Source organism: Xenopus tropicalis, chromosome 8, assembly GCF_000004195.4.
Source record: "Xenopus tropicalis strain Nigerian chromosome 8, UCB_Xtro_10.0, whole genome shotgun sequence".
Lineage (NCBI taxonomy): Eukaryota > Metazoa > Chordata > Amphibia > Anura > Pipidae > Xenopus > Xenopus tropicalis.
Genome location: NC_030684.2, coordinates 6,927,032 through 6,944,821, shown reverse-complemented (window position 1 = coordinate 6,944,821; position 17,790 = coordinate 6,927,032). Strand labels below are relative to the sequence as shown.

At 48.5% G+C, this 17,790-nt stretch overlaps 1 protein-coding gene across 1 annotated transcript in view; it reads right to left on the bottom strand.

The window, feature by feature from the left end:
• The window catches only part of dipk1b (divergent protein kinase domain 1B), a 61,320-nt gene extending 44,248 nt beyond the window's left edge, over positions 1-17,072 (bottom strand). The window contains 2 exon segments of the mRNA NM_001097225.1: positions 6,549-6,683; positions 16,660-17,072. Of these exon segments, the coding sequence (NP_001090694.1) occupies positions 6,549-6,683; positions 16,660-16,722 (198 nt within the window). The 5' untranslated portion in view covers positions 16,723-17,072.
• Between the last annotated feature and the right edge of the window lie 718 nt (positions 17,073-17,790).

Below are 17,790 nucleotides of genomic sequence, written 5' to 3'. Positions count from 1 at the left end.
TCGGAATAGCCGTCTCTACATCGTACTAAACATTAAGTTAATCAGCTGGCTGCTGCTACATAGTTCCAGGAACAGTGAAACAATAGCAATTGCGCATGTTTGGGTTTATTTGCCCTTTCCCGGCTCCCAGCGCCGCTGGGTTCTACCTCCCAGACATGCGTCTTCTTTTTTTCCGTTTTTTATTATGAATATTGCATTTCAATTTATTTCATGCAGTAAAAAGTTACGACTCCCCGCCGGGGGAAGAGGGGGTCGATAAAGCCCTTAATGCTGCAGACGCTACTACCTGCCGGTGTCAAGTCTTCCCAGAAATATGAATTTAATCACACAGGATGGTGCCCTTGAATCCATTCTCGGCTGAAGAGCAGAATCTCTAATGTATTCCTGCCCGGCGCTGGGATCACCCCCGTACATCATAACATAGTGGGTTCACCCATATTCAGTCATATAAATGCTATGGCATTGCTCTAGGGCTCCTTCATTTTGAAAGGAAGAGGGGGGGGGGGTAATTCTATTGCTGTCAGGCTCAATGTCCATTCAGTTTGTGTTCCAGGGTCAGACTGGGCCAATGGGGCACTAGGAAAAAAGCTGGGGGGCCCTGGCCCTTTGTGGACCCTGCCAGGAACTTGTTCGCTCCGCCCAGGGGCATTCCTAGACCGCGCTGGACTCACCCACAGTGCAGGAACTACCCACCCCTCCTGTTCCACACCCACCCCTCAATTCTCCCTCTCTGCCCACCCCTCATGTCTCCCCCCTTGTCGCCCACCCCTGATATCTCCCCCCTTGTCACCCACCCCTCTATCTCCCCCCTTGTCGCCCACCCCTCTATCTCCCCCCTTGTCGCCCACCCCTCATGTCTCCCCCCTTGTTACCCACCCCTGATGTCTCCCCCCTTGTCGCCCACCCCTGATGTCTCCCCCCTTGTCGCCCACCCCTCTATCTCCCTCCTTGTCGCCCACCCCTGATGTCTCCCCCCTTGTCGCCCACCCCTCTATCTCCCCCCTTGTCGCCCACCCCTGATGTCTCCCCCCTTGTCGCCCACCCCTCTATCTCCCCCCTTGTCGCCCACCCCTGATGTCTCCCCCCTTGTCGCCCACCCCTCTATCTCCCCCCTTGTCGCCCACCCCTGATGTCTCCCCCCTTGTCACCCACCCCTGATGTCTCCCCCCTTGTCTCCCACCCCTGATGTTTCCCCCCTTGTCGCCCACCCCTGATGTCTCCCCCCTTGTCGCCCACCCCTGATGTCTCCCCCCTTGTCGCCCACCCCTCTATCTCCCCCCTTGTCGCCCACCCCTGATGTCTCCCCCCTTGTCACCCACCCCTGATGTCTCCCCCCTTGTCGCCCACCCCTCTATCTCCCCCCTTGTCGCCCACCCCTGATGTCTCCCCCCTTGTCATCCACCCCTGATGTCTCCCCCCTTGTCGCCCACCCCTCTATCTCCCCCCTTGTCGCCCACCCCTCTATCTCCCCCCTTGTCGCCCACCCCTGATGTCTCCCCCCTTGTCGCCCACCCCTCTATCTCCCCCCTTGTCGCCCACCCCTGATGTCTCCCCCCTTTCGCCCACCCCTCTATCTCCCTCCTTGTCACCCACCCCTGATGTCTCCCCCCTTGTCGCCCACCCCTCTATCTCCCTCCTTGTCGCCCACCCCTGATATCTCCCCCCTTGTCGCCCACCCCTCTATCTCCCTCCTTGTCGCCCACCCCTGATGTCTCCCCCCTTGTCGCCCACCCCTGATGTCTCCCCCCTTTCGCCCACCCCTCTATCTCCCTCCTTGTCGCCCACCCCTCTATCTCCCCCCTTGTCGCCCACCCCTCTATCCCCCCCTTGTCGCCCACCCCTGATGTCTCCCCCCTTGTTGCCCCACCCCTCTATCTCCCCCCTTGTCGCCCACCCCTGATGTCTCCCCCCTTGTCGCCCACCCCTCTATCTCCCCCCTTGTCGCCCCACCCCTGATGTCTCCCCCCTTGTTGCCCACCCCTCTATCTCCCCCCTTGTCGCCCACCCCTCTATCCCCCCCTTGTCGCCCACCCCTGATGTCTCCCCCCTTGTCGCCCACCCCTCTATCTCCCCCCTTGTCACCCACCCCTCTATCCCCCCTTGTCGCCCACCCCTGATGTCTCCCCCCTTGTTGCCCACCCCTGATGTCCCCCATTCCAGATCACCCACCATTCATGCCCCCCATTCACAGTGAATTTCTGCGTTTCAACGATTGGCGGTTTTGTTCGCAAAACGGGCGCAAAAATGCACGTCTTTTTCAGTGTTTCTCTAATTTTTTGCCATTTTGATCATTTTTTCAACGTTTTGCAACTTTTTCGGCAAACTGAAAAGGGACAGATTCATCACTACTTGGGAGGGGGGTTTGGAAATGGGAGGCCCCCCTGCAACTACAGGGTCTGCTTTCCCTATAATTACGCCACTGGCTCCACCCCCTATCATGCCTGCAAGTAAAAGAAACATGATGCAGTGTATGGGGGTTGCAAATGGGGTTGGGGGCCCCCCAGGTGGCAGCTCTAGTGGGCCCCAGACACCCTGGTCTGACACACAGGAAATTAAACCATTTTTGCTATTAGAAGTTCCTGTTAGAAATATAAACCGCTTCCAGGTTCTGCCGAGTCACTGTTTGTGGAGGAGTAGATAGTAAAATAGATATTTATTCTACTTCTACTCCTTATATTGAAGTTTACAGAGAAAAAGAAGGGGTTTGTTTATACAGAGCTATTTACCCTGGTTACAGAGGAAGCAAGGCAAGGGGTGGGGGCAAAGCAATGTTCCAGTAGTGCTTTATAATAGCAAAAGCAGGGTTGGACTGGACTGGTCTGGCACCGTTAAAAGAACCTGGTGGGACCCGGCCCTCCTCCGCTGAGCTGCCCCCCCGCAATCAGGGCTAAGATAAGAATAATGTATGAGAACTTGGGAGGGAGGGGGTTGCCAGCCAATCAGCAATCGCCACGTCATAGCCCTGCCCTGTGATATCACTGACCCGCCCCCATGACATCACTGGCCACCCCTTCCCCGCCCCCTGTGACATCACTGCCCCCTGCCTGGAGAAAGAAGAGGGCAGAGGTGACAACTCTATGGGGGGGCCCTGGAGGGAGGTGCAGGGGCCCCTGGGGTGCTGCTCCGTCCCAGTCCCCCCCTGAGCAAAAGACCAGAAGAATAAATAATATAATAAATAGTCCCGATGCATTCATGTTGGGCAATGGCGAATATAGGTTTATACAGCACCTTATTTAAAAAAAAAAAAGGTTTACTTTCCCTTTAAAGCTGGATACGTTATGAGCTTCTGCTTGTACCTCTATTGCTTACTGTTCTGATAGCCCCCAAGCAGTTTTGCCATAGGAAAGTGTTCTATTTGCCCCCCCCCCCCCCCAGGGAAGGGGGGGAACATACCGGACACCCCCATTCGGGGGGGGGGGGGTGTCTCGAATCCTTTCTGTTGTTTTTCGTGTTGCTTTTTTTAAATCATTTACACCAACGCCACCAGTCAAACCGGTTACTATGGCAACACAGCGCAACTGAACGCTGACAACTCTTTCTAGGGCCCTGTTCCCTAAGCAGCAGGTGAATAGGTGCCGGTTCCGACTCCTCGGCACTAGAGAGGGGGAATATAGAGAGACGATTCCCGTTCATTAAGGATCCGCTAATGGGGAGAGACAGAGGGCAGCGGCGCCATTAACTGGAAATATTGCCGGGAGCCGGCGGATAATTAGGGAGAGTTTGCTGGGGTAACGGCGCGAAGGAATATTACCCACCAAAATGCACCAATGGCAACCAGACATGGGAATATGGTGTGTTGTATCAGGAGTCAGAACCAGCAGTGCAGGGAAGGGAAAGGGACAGACACAGTGACAGTTACACATAACTATAAACCCAGTGAGAATGAGGAATGAATGGATATTGGGGAGTTGTATCAGGAGTCAGAACCAGCAGTGCAGAGAAGGGAAAGGGACAGACACAGTGACAGTTACACATAACTATAAACCCAGTGAGAATGAGGGAATGAATGGGTATTGGGGGAGTTGTATCAGGGATCAGAACCAGCAGTGCAGGGAAGGGAAAGGGACAGACACAGTGACAGTTACACATAACTATAAACCCAGTGAGAATGAGGATGAATGGGTATTGGGGAGTTGTATCAGGAGTCAGAACCAGCAGTGCAGGGAAGGAAAAGGGACAGACACAGTGACAGTTACACATAACTATAAACCCAGGAGAGAATGAGGAATGAATGGATATTGGGAGTTGTATCAGGAGTCAGAACCAGCAGTGCAGAGAAGGGAAAGGACAGACCACAGTGACAGTTACACATAACTATAAAACCCAGTGAGAATGAGGAATGAATGGATATTGGGGAGTTGTATCAGGAGTCAGAACCAGCAGTGCAGGGAAGGGAAAGGGACAGACACAGTGACAGTTACACATAACTATAAACCCAGTGAGAATGAGGAATGAATGGATATTGGTGAGTTGTATCAGGAGTCAGAACCAGCAGTGCAGAGAAGGGAAAGGGACAGACACAGTGACAGTTACACATAACTATAAACCCAGTGAGAATGAGGAATGAATGGATATTGGGGAGTTGTATCAGGAGTCAGAACCAGCAGTGCAGGGAAGGGAAAGGGACAGACACAGTGACAGTTACACATAACTATAAACCCAGTGAGAATGAGGAATGAATGGATATTGGGGAGTTGTATCAGGAGTCAGAACCAGCAGTGCAGGGAAGGGAAAGGGACAGACACAGTGACAGTTACACATAACTATAAACCCAGTGAGAATGAGGAATGAATGGATATTGGTGAGTTGTATCAGGAGTCAGAACCAGCAGTGCAGAGAAGGGAAAGGGACAGACACAGTGACAGTTACACATAACTATAAACCCAGTGAGAATGAGGAATGAATGGATATTGGGGAGTTGTATCAGGAGTCAGAACCAGCAGTGCAGGGAAGGGAAAGGGACAGACACAGTGACAGTTACACATAACTATAAACCCAGTGAGAATGAGGAATGAATGGATATTGGTGAGTTGTATCAGGAGTCAGAACCAGCAGTGCAGAGAAGGGAAAGGGACAGACACAGTGACAGTTACACATAACTATAAACCCAGTGAGAATGAGGAATGAATGGATATTGGGGAGTTGTATCAGGAGTCAGAACCAGCAGTGCAGGGAAGGGAAAGGGACAGACACAGTGACAGTTACACATAACTATAAACCCAGTGAGAATGAGGAATGAATGGATATTGGGGAGTTGTATCAGGAGTCAGAACCAGCAGTGCAGGGAAGGGAAAGGGACAGACACAGTGACAGTTACACATAACTATAAACCCAGTGAGAATGAGGAATGAATGGGTATTGGGGAGTTGTATCAGGAGTCAGAACCAGCAGTGCAGGGAAGGGAAAGGGACAGACAGACACTGCAATAGGTTAACTTTGCCTTAATTGTTATCAGTTACTTTGGCCCCCCCCCCCCCCCCCCCCACTTTGCAGCCGGATAGATGAACAATATCTGCAAAGCGCTGCAGGCTACACCGGACAATATGTCTCCCTCAGACAGCACACGCCGGGAGCTGCCATATTGCATGTTCTTCATTAGCCCAGATGCTAATGGGGCCTGTAAATAACGGCCCCTGCTCTGCATAGCTCCCGCAGCCTCTATAATATCCTTAGTGGGATCAGAGCTGCCTGTAAGTCCAAAATAAATTCCCGTTCAACCCCATCAAATAAGAATTATAGCGCTGCCCGGGGCTCAGTTTGCTCTATGGAGAGAAATCCGGGGAGAGCCGAGCACTTTATCTGCCTCATTTGATTTGTACCCGGCTAATAAATCAACAGTAACGATGTATCGGCCGCTGGGCGCCTATTAACCCACTGTGGGCACAACTCCCATCTCCCCAAGTGCCAGCTTCCCTTATATATATATATATATAATAATCTGATATTAAAGGGGATATAAACCCAGAAATAAATGTGGCTAATGAAAGAGAGAACTATTGTCCTGGTCTTGTAACCTATGGCAACGAATGCTTTTTTTTTTTTTTCATTATTACTCCATATCGAGAGCTGTTCTGCCCCCAATAAGGGGTAATTATATCTTAGTTGGGATCAAGTACAGGTACTGTTTTATTATTACAGAGAAAAGGGAATCATTTAACCATTAAATAAACCCAATAGGGCTGTTCTGCCCCAATAAGGGGTAATTATATCTTAGTTGGGATCAAGTACAGGTACTGTTTTATTATTACAGAGAAAAGGGAATCATTTAACCATGAAATAAACCCAATAGGGCTGTTCTGCTCCAATAAGGGGTAATTATATCTTAGTTGGGATCAAGTACAGGTACTGTTTTATTATTACAGAGAAAAGGGAATCATTTAACCCATAAGGAGTCTATGGGAGATGACCTTCCCATAATTGGGAACCCTCTGGATAACGAGTTTCCGGATAACGGATCCCATACCTGTACTTATGAGAATTCTGGGAGTTATAGTATATAATCAGTTATCAGACAGAAAAGAGATAATAAAAGAGTTGTGGGTACTTACAATGATCATACGGCACACGTGGCCCCGGCACAGCTCGGAGTAGGAGGAGTAATGCATATACACCACCCAGCTGCCCACGAATACGCTCAGCCATGCCAGGAACAGGTATTTCACCTTGATGCCCGGGAGGCGGCTCTGGAGAGAGAACAGGACACATCAGGCAAACAGTCACGCTCGAGAGCGCACAAATACACTAATATCCTTATCATTTACAGTAGGGGGTACATTATCCCTTATAATACATGAGTGATACTCAGAGTTCCCTGTATAACTCAGCCTGCAGCCTTGTGCCTTTATATGGGGGGCACAGAACCCCTCAGTGACTGCTAATATCCTTATCATTTACAGTAGGGGGTACATTATCCCTTATAATACATGAGTGATACTCAGAGTTCCCTGTATAACTCAGCCTGCAGCCTTGTGCCTTTATATGGGGGCACAGAACCCCTCAGTGACTGCTAATATCCTTATCATTTACAGTAGGGGGTACATTATCCCTTATAATACATGAGTGATACTCAGAGTTCCCTGTATAACTCAGCCTGCAGCCTTGTGCCTTTATATGGGGGGCACAGAACCCCTCAGTGACTGCTAATATCCTTATCATTTACAGTAGGGGGTACATTATCCCTTATAATACATGAGTGATACTCAGAGTTCCCTGTATAACTCAGCCTGCAGCCTTGTGCCTTTATATGGGGGGCACAGAACCCCTCAGTGACTGCTAATATCCTTATCATTTACAGTAGGGGGTACATTATCCCTTATAATACATGAGTGATACTCAGAGTTCCCTGTATAACTCAGCCTGCAGCCTTGTGCCTTTATATGGGCACAGAACCCCTCAGTGACTGCTAATATCCTTATCATTTACAGTAGGGGGTACATTATCCCTTATAATACATGAGTGATACTCAGAGTTCCCTGTATAACTCAGCCTGCAGCCTTGTGCCTTTATATGGGGGGCACAGAACCCCTCAGTGACTGCTAATATCCTTATCATTTACAGTAGGGGGTACATTATCCCTATAATACATGAGTGATACTCAGAGTTCCCTGTATAACTCAGCCTGCAGCCTTGTGCCTTTATATGGGGGCACAGAGCCCCTCAGTGACTGCTAATATCCTTATCATTTACCCCATTTCATTAGATGGTACCGTACTGTGTAACCCCCACACATGGGCAGTATATAATACAGGAGATGCTTTTCCTAATAATAATAATAATAATAATAATAATAATAATCTAGCTTACATGGGGTGGGCTTTATTACAACCCCCCTGCATCCCTGCTGTACATGCTACTTTGTGCAGCTTATCTGACCTATTACCGCCCCCAACGCACATTATTGAGTGTGTTAAGTCACATTGTCACATTACCGCGCGACCCCCCGCTGTCACAGTAAGGAGTGGGCCACACTGCCGCACAAAGCACACATTCCCCTTAATTAATGGCTTTTAAATGTGCGGCTAATTACAAGGATGCTCCAACAGACAGGCCTCTGTGCCGGCGTACGCGTTAACTCCTTCTGCGCCTCTGGCCGCCCTACATGTGGGGGCAGGGAGACAGCCCATTGAAACCCCCCCACCCCCGCAGTCCCTTATTGGATGAGAGACGCGCTCCTTAAGGGCTGCCAAGTTGGAGATGCGCCATAAGTGATTGCAATTAGGCGCCGGGAAGCATCTTGAAGCTGATTGGGTGTAGCCCCCTCTGAAATTGCCCCTATAAATCATCATCTGTCGCTAAATAATGACTGCGCCTGGGACGGTGGCAGATTTGATGGCCCCCGAAAATGGCACAACTCAGACTTGCTGACTAGCCTGGCCGTATATATATATATATAGAGAGAGAGAGAGATATAGGGGGTAGCAGAGTGGGACTGACAGAGCATTAGTAGGCTCCGCGCTGCAGGCCCAGACGCCGTATATATTGAAACACACAGAATGTGCTGTACATACATTATATTATATTACATTAAATGGTAATGCAGTGAGTTGGCTTTACTCTATAACTCTCTATCCCAAATCTCTACTCACTCGGCCATTGGCCTCTCTCTCAACAACCCGTAGCCAATCAGATAATTAGTATCGGATCCCCCCATTGTAAGCAGCAGTCCTGCCCTGCTTTATGGCTGAGATTATCTATCTTGGCAACTGTTAGCATTCAGCAGGGCTCTGCTAGTATGCAAATGGTTAACCCCCGTCTCCTGTCATTTCCCCCATTCAGGCTTTTGTCTTTCCACTTGAAATTCCCTCCCCGCTGTGGATCCCAAGCAGAATGTACAACTCATGGATAAACAGACTCAATGCTCCCGTTTCCCAAACACTTAGTAGTCACAACACATCGTTCCCAACATGACACGGCGCAACCCCTAGAATCCTCCCCGGGTTTGATAAAACTGTTCCGATAACGGGGAATTAGTGAATTAGAATGTGCAACTATGTAGCACTGGTGGGACCCATCTGCACTTTATATTCTCTGAGCTGCTGGTTGTGACTGGAACAATGTAGCAGAAGCCAGCGGCTTAATGGTTCTCGGACTCCTGCTACATTTCTGTTACTGGTATTTAACTGGTATTACCGTCATGCCTGGGGTTAATGTAGTGATTATTATTATTATCCAATTTTCTGCAGTGATCTTTCTGGCATTTCTGGGGTTCATCTACATGAAAAATCTGGATTATCCTCATTTATACCCTCATGTTCTGTTTCTCGGGCTTCGAACCAACGCTCTGTGCCACCTTTTGCTCCCAGCCACACAAACCCAGAGTGCAACCAACTCCGCGTGACATTTGTGCCGCTACCTCCACGCCAGACCCTCAGGGTGTCATTAACCCTGTTGTTTGTAGCATCACAAATCCCTTTATCGCCCCAGTAACCCCCCCCCCCCCATGGTACGGCGGATGCGGCACATCAGGTAGCCCAAGTGGCCCGGCGCACTCCCCGCTGGGTGACTGAATACAGATATTTGTGCCGCTGCTGCCAGCGTGATGAGATGGAGCCATGGGGGGGGGGGGGGTATAGTACGCGGCTATTTTACAGTCACTCAAAGTCTTCTGTCGGCCTCACAACAATGGTTTGTCTCTCTTATGGGGCATTGGCAGCTAGAGGCATCTGATCCTGAGGGGATGGCTAGAATCCCAGGGGCAGCGCCAACTAGATTTTGGGTATATACAGGCAGTATGGGCGTATAGAGGCACTATGGGTATATACAGGCTGTATAGGTATATACTGGCACTATAGGTATATACAGGCAGCAATGGGCCTATAGAGACAGTATGGGTATATACAGGCAGTATGGGTATATACAGGCAGCAATGGGCCTATAGAGGCACTATGGGTATATACAGGCAGTATGGGTATATACAGGCAGCAATGGGCCTATAGAGGCACTATGGGTATATACAGGCTGTATAGGTATATACTGGCACTATGGGTATATACAGGCAGCAATGGGCCTATAGAGACAGTATGGGTATATACAGGCAGTATGGGTATATACAGGCAGCAATGGGCCTATAGAGGCACTATGGGTATATACAGGCAGTATGGGTATATACAGGCAGCAATGGGCCTATAGAGGCACTATGGGTATATACAGGCACTATGGGTATATACATGCAGCAATGGGCCTATAGAGGCACTATGGGTATATACAGGCACTATGGGCATATACATGCAGCAATGGGCCTATAGAGGCAGTATGGGTATATACAGGCAGTATGGGTATATACAGGCAGCAATGGGCCTATAGAGGCACTATGGGTATATACAGGCAGTTTGGGTATATACAGGCAGTATGGGTATATATAGGCAGCAATGGGCCTATAAAGGCACTATGGGTATATACAGGCAGTATGGGTATATACAGGCAGCAATGGGCCTATAGAGGCACTATGGGTATATACAGGCAGTATGGGTATATACAGGCAGCAATGGGCCTATAGAGGCACTATGGGTATATACAGGCAGTTTGGGTATATACAGGCAGTATGGGTATATATAGGCAGCAATGGGCCTATAAAGGCACTATGGGTATATACAGGCAGCAATGGGCCTATAAAGGCACTATGGGTATATATAGGCAGCAATGGGCCTATAAAGGCACTATGGGTATATATAGGCAGCAGTGGGCCTGTAGAGGCAGTATGAGTATATACAGGCAGTATGGGTATATACATGCAGCAATGGGCCTATAGAGGCACTATGGGTATATACCGGCACTATGGGTATATACATGCAGCAATGGGCCTATAGAGGCAGTATGGGTATATACAGGCAGTATGGGTATATACATGCAGCAATGGGCCTATAGAGGCAGTATGGGTATATACAGGCAGCAATGGGCCTATAGAGGCAGTATGGGCATATACAGGCAGTATGGGTATATACAGGCAGTATGGGCATATACAGGCAGTATGGGTATATACAGGCAGTATGGGCATATACAGGCAGTATGGGTATATACAGGCAGTATGGGTATATACAGGCAGTATGGGCATATACAGGCAGTATGGGTATATACAGGCAGTATGGGCAGATAATATTAAGGACACAAGATAACAGCACCTTGGAACACAGTATTTCTGATTTTTCAATTAAAAAACCGCCAAACCAATCAGATCCGACAGGGCAGAACAATGAATCAAAGTGTCAGCTCTTTATGGTCTTTACTCACAAGTGACAGAAGTCAATACCGGGCGGCAGCGGCCGCTGCTCCGACTCCAGCCTGCGGTTTGCAGGGAGTTCTGGGTCGATGTAACGGAATTGTGTCCCAAATCTCTCCTGATGGGAACCAAACCTCTCTGCTAATTAACTCCACTGCCGACCAACTGCAACCCCCGCTAGCCTGGCCAAGGCTGCTGGGAGTTGCAGTTCCACAGAGTGTTATAGCCCCGGGCAGGGTTAATAAGAGTTGCTCTTATCTTCTGTAGCTTTGTAGTCACAATATGAGGGGCAAAATGTAATTATGGAGCAGAATTGAGATCTCTCCATCCAGTAGGTGAGCAGCCGCGGCTCTGTGATTCCCGCTAATTGCTCCGCCGCTCTCGTACCCAATCCCGTCTCTGGCCTCCAAAGCCTACAATTTGTGTATGAATATTTATCATTTCTCCTGCGGAATCCTCTCCTCTCATCCAAATAAAGATACATTTATGCCTAAGGCAACATGGGATGTGACTGCCAGCAGCGTCTGAGTGTAATTACATTCTAATAAACTCCCAGCAACTCTCTGTGTGTATGGGGTACAATGTCTTCATACTCAAGTGACTCTATATCCTGCCTCTAGAACAGCAGCAGTCCTGCCCTGCTTTATGGCTGAGATTCTAGCTATCTGTATAACAGAGCATTCTGTCACAGTGGCACAGATCCTATCTGATCCCCCCATTGTAAGCAGCAGTCCTGCCCTGCTTTATGGCTGAGATTCTAGCTATCTGTATAACAGAGCATTCTGTCACAGTGGCACAGATCCTATCTGATCCCCCCATTGTAAGCAGCAGTCCTGCCCTGCTTTATGGCTGAGATTCTAGCTATCTGTATAACAGAGCATTCTGTCACAGTGGCACAGATCCTATCTGATCCCCCCATTGTAAGCAGCAGTCCTGCCCTGCTTTATGGCTGAGATTCTAGCTATCTGTATAACAGAGCATTCTGTCACAGTGGCACAGATCCTATCTGATCCCCCCCATTGTAAGCAGCAGTCCTGCCCTGCTTTATGGCTGAGATTCTAGCTATCTGTATAACAGAGCATTCTGTCACAGTGGCACAGATCCTATCTGATCCCCCCATTGTAAGCAGCAGTCCTGCCCTGCTTTATGGCTGAGATTCTAGCTATTTGTATAACAGAGCAATAGGGAGTTGCTCATGTTTCTAGGGGGCAACAAGATACCCACATAGTGCACTGCCACCCATGAGAAAGGTCTCGTCCCCTCCTGAATTCAGTTGTGCATGAGTAATTAACATGCTCATCAGCAGATTTAATTGGCTCCTTGGTATTTAAATAAAAAAATCTCTGAAAAAATAAAAAATTTGACTTTTCAATGGATCTGTAGCCCCATGTTACCCCGGAGTGCGTGAAAATCATTCTGTGTCTCCTATTGAAACTCAGCGCTAATGGGTGCAACATAATATACTGTATATTCAACTGCAGCGCCGAAGGGTCTCTACTTTCCCTTAATTGTCTTGTGTTCTTTATCTTTAGTTTATTCTCCAGCTAATTACATCCAGCTAACGAGATTGGCGTGATCTTAGTATTGTGCTGAGAATGATAACTGATTTCTGTATTCTCAGGGGATAAACTTTTCACTGGCAATGCCACTTAATATGGCAGCTCCCAGCAATATAAGTACAGAGAGGGAATGTTCTGGGCACACAATAAGCTGTACCCCCATACTGTACTGTCTAAGGGAAACACTATGGCACCCCCTACCCATATGTATAAATACAAATATACAGAGAAGGAATGTTCTGGGCACACAATAAGCTGTACCCCCATACTGTACTGTCTAAGGGAAACACTATGGCACCCCCTACCCATATGTATAAATACAAATATACAGAGAAGGAATGTTCTGGGCACACAATAAGCTGTACCCCCATACTGTACTGTCTAAGGGAAACACTATGGCACCTCCCTCCCATATGTATAAATACAAATAAACAGAGAGGGAATGTTCTGGGCACACAATAAGCTGTACCCCCATACTGTACTGTCTAAGGGAAACACTATGGCACCCCCTACCCATATGTATAAATACAAATATACAGAGAAGGAATGTTCTGGGCACACAATAAGCTGTACCCCCATACTGTACTGTCTAAGGGAAACACTATGGCACCTCCCTCCCATATGTATAAATACAAATATACAGAGAGGGAATGTTCTGGGCACACAATAAGCTGTACCCCCATACTGTACTGTCTAAGGGAAACACTATGGCACCTCCTACCCATATGTATAAATACAAATATACAGAGAAGGAATGTTCTGGGCACACAATAAGCTGTACCCCCATACTGTACTGTCTAAGGGAAACACTATGGCACCCCCTACCCATATGTATAAATACAAATATACAGAGAAGGAATGTTCTGGACACACAATAAGCTGTACCCCCATACTGTACTGTCTAAGGGAAACACTATGGCACCTCCCTCCCATATGTATAAATACAAATATACAGAGAAGGAATGTTCTGGACACACAATAAGCTGTACCCCCATACTGTACTGTCTAAGGGAAACACTATGGCACCCCCTACCCATATGTATAAATACAAATATACAGAGAAGGAATGTTCTGGGCACACAATAAGCTGTACCCCCATACTGTACTGTCTAAGGGAAACACTATGGCACCCCCTACCCATATGTATAAATACAAATATACAGAGAAGGAATGTTCTGGACACACAATAAGCTGTACCCCCATACTGTACTGTCTAAGGGAAACACTATGGCACCTCCCTCCCATATGTATAAATACAAATATACAGAGAGGGAATGTTCTGGGCACACAATAAGCTGTACCCCCATACTGTACTGTCTAAGGGAAACACTATGGCACCTCCTACCCATATGTATAAATACAAATATACAGAGAAGGAATGTTCTGGGCACACAATAAGCTGTACCCCCATACTGTACTGTCTAAGGGAAACACTATGGCACCTCCTACCCATATGTATAAATACAAATATACAGAGAAGGAATGTTCTGGGCACACAATAAGCTGTACCCCCATACTGTACTGTCTAAGGGAAACACTATGGCACCTCCTACCCATATGTATAAATACAAATATACAGAGAAGGAATGTTCTGGGCACACAATAAGCTGTACCCCCATACTGTACTGTCTAAGGGAAACACTATGGCACCTCCTACCCATATGTATAAATACAAATATACAGAGAGGGAATGTTCTGGGCACACAATAAGCTGTACCCCCATACTGTACTGTCTAAGGGAAACACTATGGCACCTCCATGCCACTTTATTTGGCAGGAATATAATCCCCTGTAAAGGGACAAAGGCCAGTAATAGCTGCTGAGTGATATCACAATGGGCCATTCAATAGTGGGCCCCTTTCTGTATGTTCATTACAGCTGCACATTGATCAGTACTTATCCCCTTAGTAACGTTTGATTGATGGACGGTACAAAGACCCCTCTCCAGTTACCCCCTGGCCAGACACGCCGCGGGGTTTGCCAGGGATCATTTAAATCACACTGGCACCTAACCCCACAATGGCTGCTGTAATGGGATCCCGGGAAACAACTCCGCCATGTTTGTAGGGAACCGATGAGTGATCTGTTCTGCGGACGTCCTGACCTGGGAGTCACTGGATCCCCTTTCGCCAGATGACAAGGAGATCGGAATATGAGCCCCGGCAGGGCCCTATTGTGCTAAAGTGCCTTACTATATGTACTAACATTTCTGCTTGGTACATATCAATAGGTTTTGTCCAAGACTGGGTCCTCTATGCTCCTGGCCCCCAGGGGCCACACACGTTCCATTTGGGGTTATAAGAAGAATCCATCTTGATGCCCTTTGCCATTTGCAGGATTGTGGCTATGGGGCATGTCTGCTCCATTCCATACAATGTAATTGTAACGATGACTGGCAAACCAAATGGCCTCATATCATTATATGGCTTGTGTCTCAGCGTGTTTGGTCTTAACTGATACAGTTTTACCATGTGATGCACAGAATAGAATGATGGGTAAGTGGGTGGGGCCTGTTACGAAAAGAACATATGGGCAGGCAGATGGTTTGGGGGGCGCTTTAATTAGTGGTTCAACTATTGATCTCTAACTGGGAGTGGGTTATTGGTGCCATAAGGCTTAAGGGCCCTCTCTGCTTATGGTCTACCCTAGTTATTCAGTGTGTATATATATATTTATTTATATAATATAGTGCTCTATAATCCCACTGAGAACCAGGATAATCAGATCTAGAACTAGTACCGCTTGCTCATTTCTACATGATAAATCCATAGGGCTCATTATATAACCCCAGCCCAGGATAATACTTTGGGTCTAGGCAATTAGCTAGATACTGCTATATAATCAGATGCACAGAGTAGGAACTATGCCATGTTATTCCCAAACATAGTACAGTATGGGGGTACAGCTTATTGTGTGCCCAGAACATTCCTTCTCTGTATATTTGTATTTATACATATGGGTAGGGGGTGCCATAGTGTTTCCCTTAGACAGTACAGTATGGGGGTACAGCTTATTGTGTGCCCAGAACATTCCTTCTCTGTATATTTGTACACCCCTCCAGGTTGCCAGCTACCTGTTTGCGCCTCTAGTTTCGGCAAAGCTTAACATAAGAGAGGGGCTGGGAGGGGGGACTATGATACAGTACCTGTTGCCCTGCTGTAGTTACATAACTGCTCTGTATCCCCCATCACAAGCTCAGCCCCAGTACAGTCCTACACTGAGGAGCAGTCTCTGCCCCTTGTTTGTACTTCAGAGCCATTACCCCCCCGGGCAAATAACTTTTAATACACAGAAAGCAGTGGATAAATGATCCCTGGGGCCGTTCCGTTGCTTTCTGGGTTCAGTTCACATCATCAATATATCTCGGCTATGAGTGCAGAATTCAGAGCAGCGATGGTTAATGGGGGGGGGGCACGGAGCCTAAAGACACATGTACATCCCAGAATAACAGTTCTGCTGCCCGGGAAGCTTATGTAGGAGCCAAGCCAGCAAACTGCCCCCAGTGTGTTATCTAATTGCCACTAATGAGGGCAGATCTATCCAAGAGCCCCCCCCAACCCAAGCCACAGCATTAGGCTGCCAGCCCTTCCTCTGGGAACTGAAAGTAAATGGGATTTAATTGCCGTTACGGATATTCCCAACTTTGCCTTTGTTATTATTGACCACAATGGATGTAAATAGACTTCCCCTTTCATTTAACCCCTTAGTTGCCAGGTTGCCCAGTGAAGCTCTAGATAAATCAAAGGCAGGGTGGCTTCTGGGGTAGGACCGTGGGCACCCCAACATTGGGGATGGGTGCAGGAGAGTTTGCTGGAGGCCCTACGGCTACGGTGTGAATGGAGGAAATAATGGGGTGCAAAGACGGATGGAATGATTGGTCGGTACCTGGAGTCCTTTGGAAATGGGGCAGAACAGCACCATGTGCACCAGTCTCCGGAGCTTTCTCATCCTCCCGGGTCCCAAGCAGGTAGTCCAGATCAGGAAGGCGGGCGGGTGGGGGTCATTGGATGATGGCACAGCGGGGTTCCTCTTTTCGTGATGCCCAGGGGTTTGGGGGGGCTGCAGGAGATCACCCCTCTTTGTCGCTGTTCAGTTGCACCTCATTCCCTGTTACTAAACTGTATGTGAGCTCAGCCTATAACTCCGTATTCCCAAATCCCACTCACACCTATCCCAGAATTCCCTGTGTACCCATGCGTACCTTCTCTCCCTATTGCTGAATCCCCCTTCTCCTCCCCTAGTTACCCGTTACCTATCCAGGGCACCCCCTTTCACCCACACAAGGGGCAAATGCCAGGAAGCCTCCCTTTTCCTCCTCTACACTCAGTATCCTTTATACCAGGTACCCCCAGTCTCCCTCCCCAATATTCTTCCTTTTCAAGGTCCCTTTCTACCCACGTTCTGTCCCATACACCCCCTTATACCTGACACCCCATTATTCCTTTGCCCCTATCACTACAGCTGGAATATCATGCCCCCCTGGCTAATATATATCTTCTCCCCCCCTCTCCCAAATCCTCCAGGGAGTCTGGTCTTCCTCCCCTTCTTTTCCTACACTTATCCCCACTCTTCTTACCCACTGCCCAGTCTGGGAAGGAGGGGGGGGCACTTTTCTTACTTAACCCTCTGCCTTGCCTGGGGGTACCCCCTCTCTTCCTTCCTACCTCTGCTCAGTCTGGGGGAACCCTCTCTGTCTCACCCTCCTCTCAGCCTGTCCTTATGTTTCTTATCCTCTGCTTAGCTTGGCTGTGACCCCACTTTCCCGTGCCCTCACCTCAGTCTGGGGGGACCCCTCTCTTCTTACCCTTTTTCTTGCATGGGGGACCCTCACTTTAGCCCCCTACCCACCCTCACAGCTGTAGGAACTCTTACTGAATGTGGGGGATCCCTCTACCTGTGGGACTCTTGGCAGGTTGGGGACCCCTTTTTCTCTCGCTCGCCCAGTCCCTGTGCCCCTGTCGGTGTTCCCCAGGGGGGAGCTGCCCCTCTCCGTGCCCGCGTCTCAGCTCTGCAGTG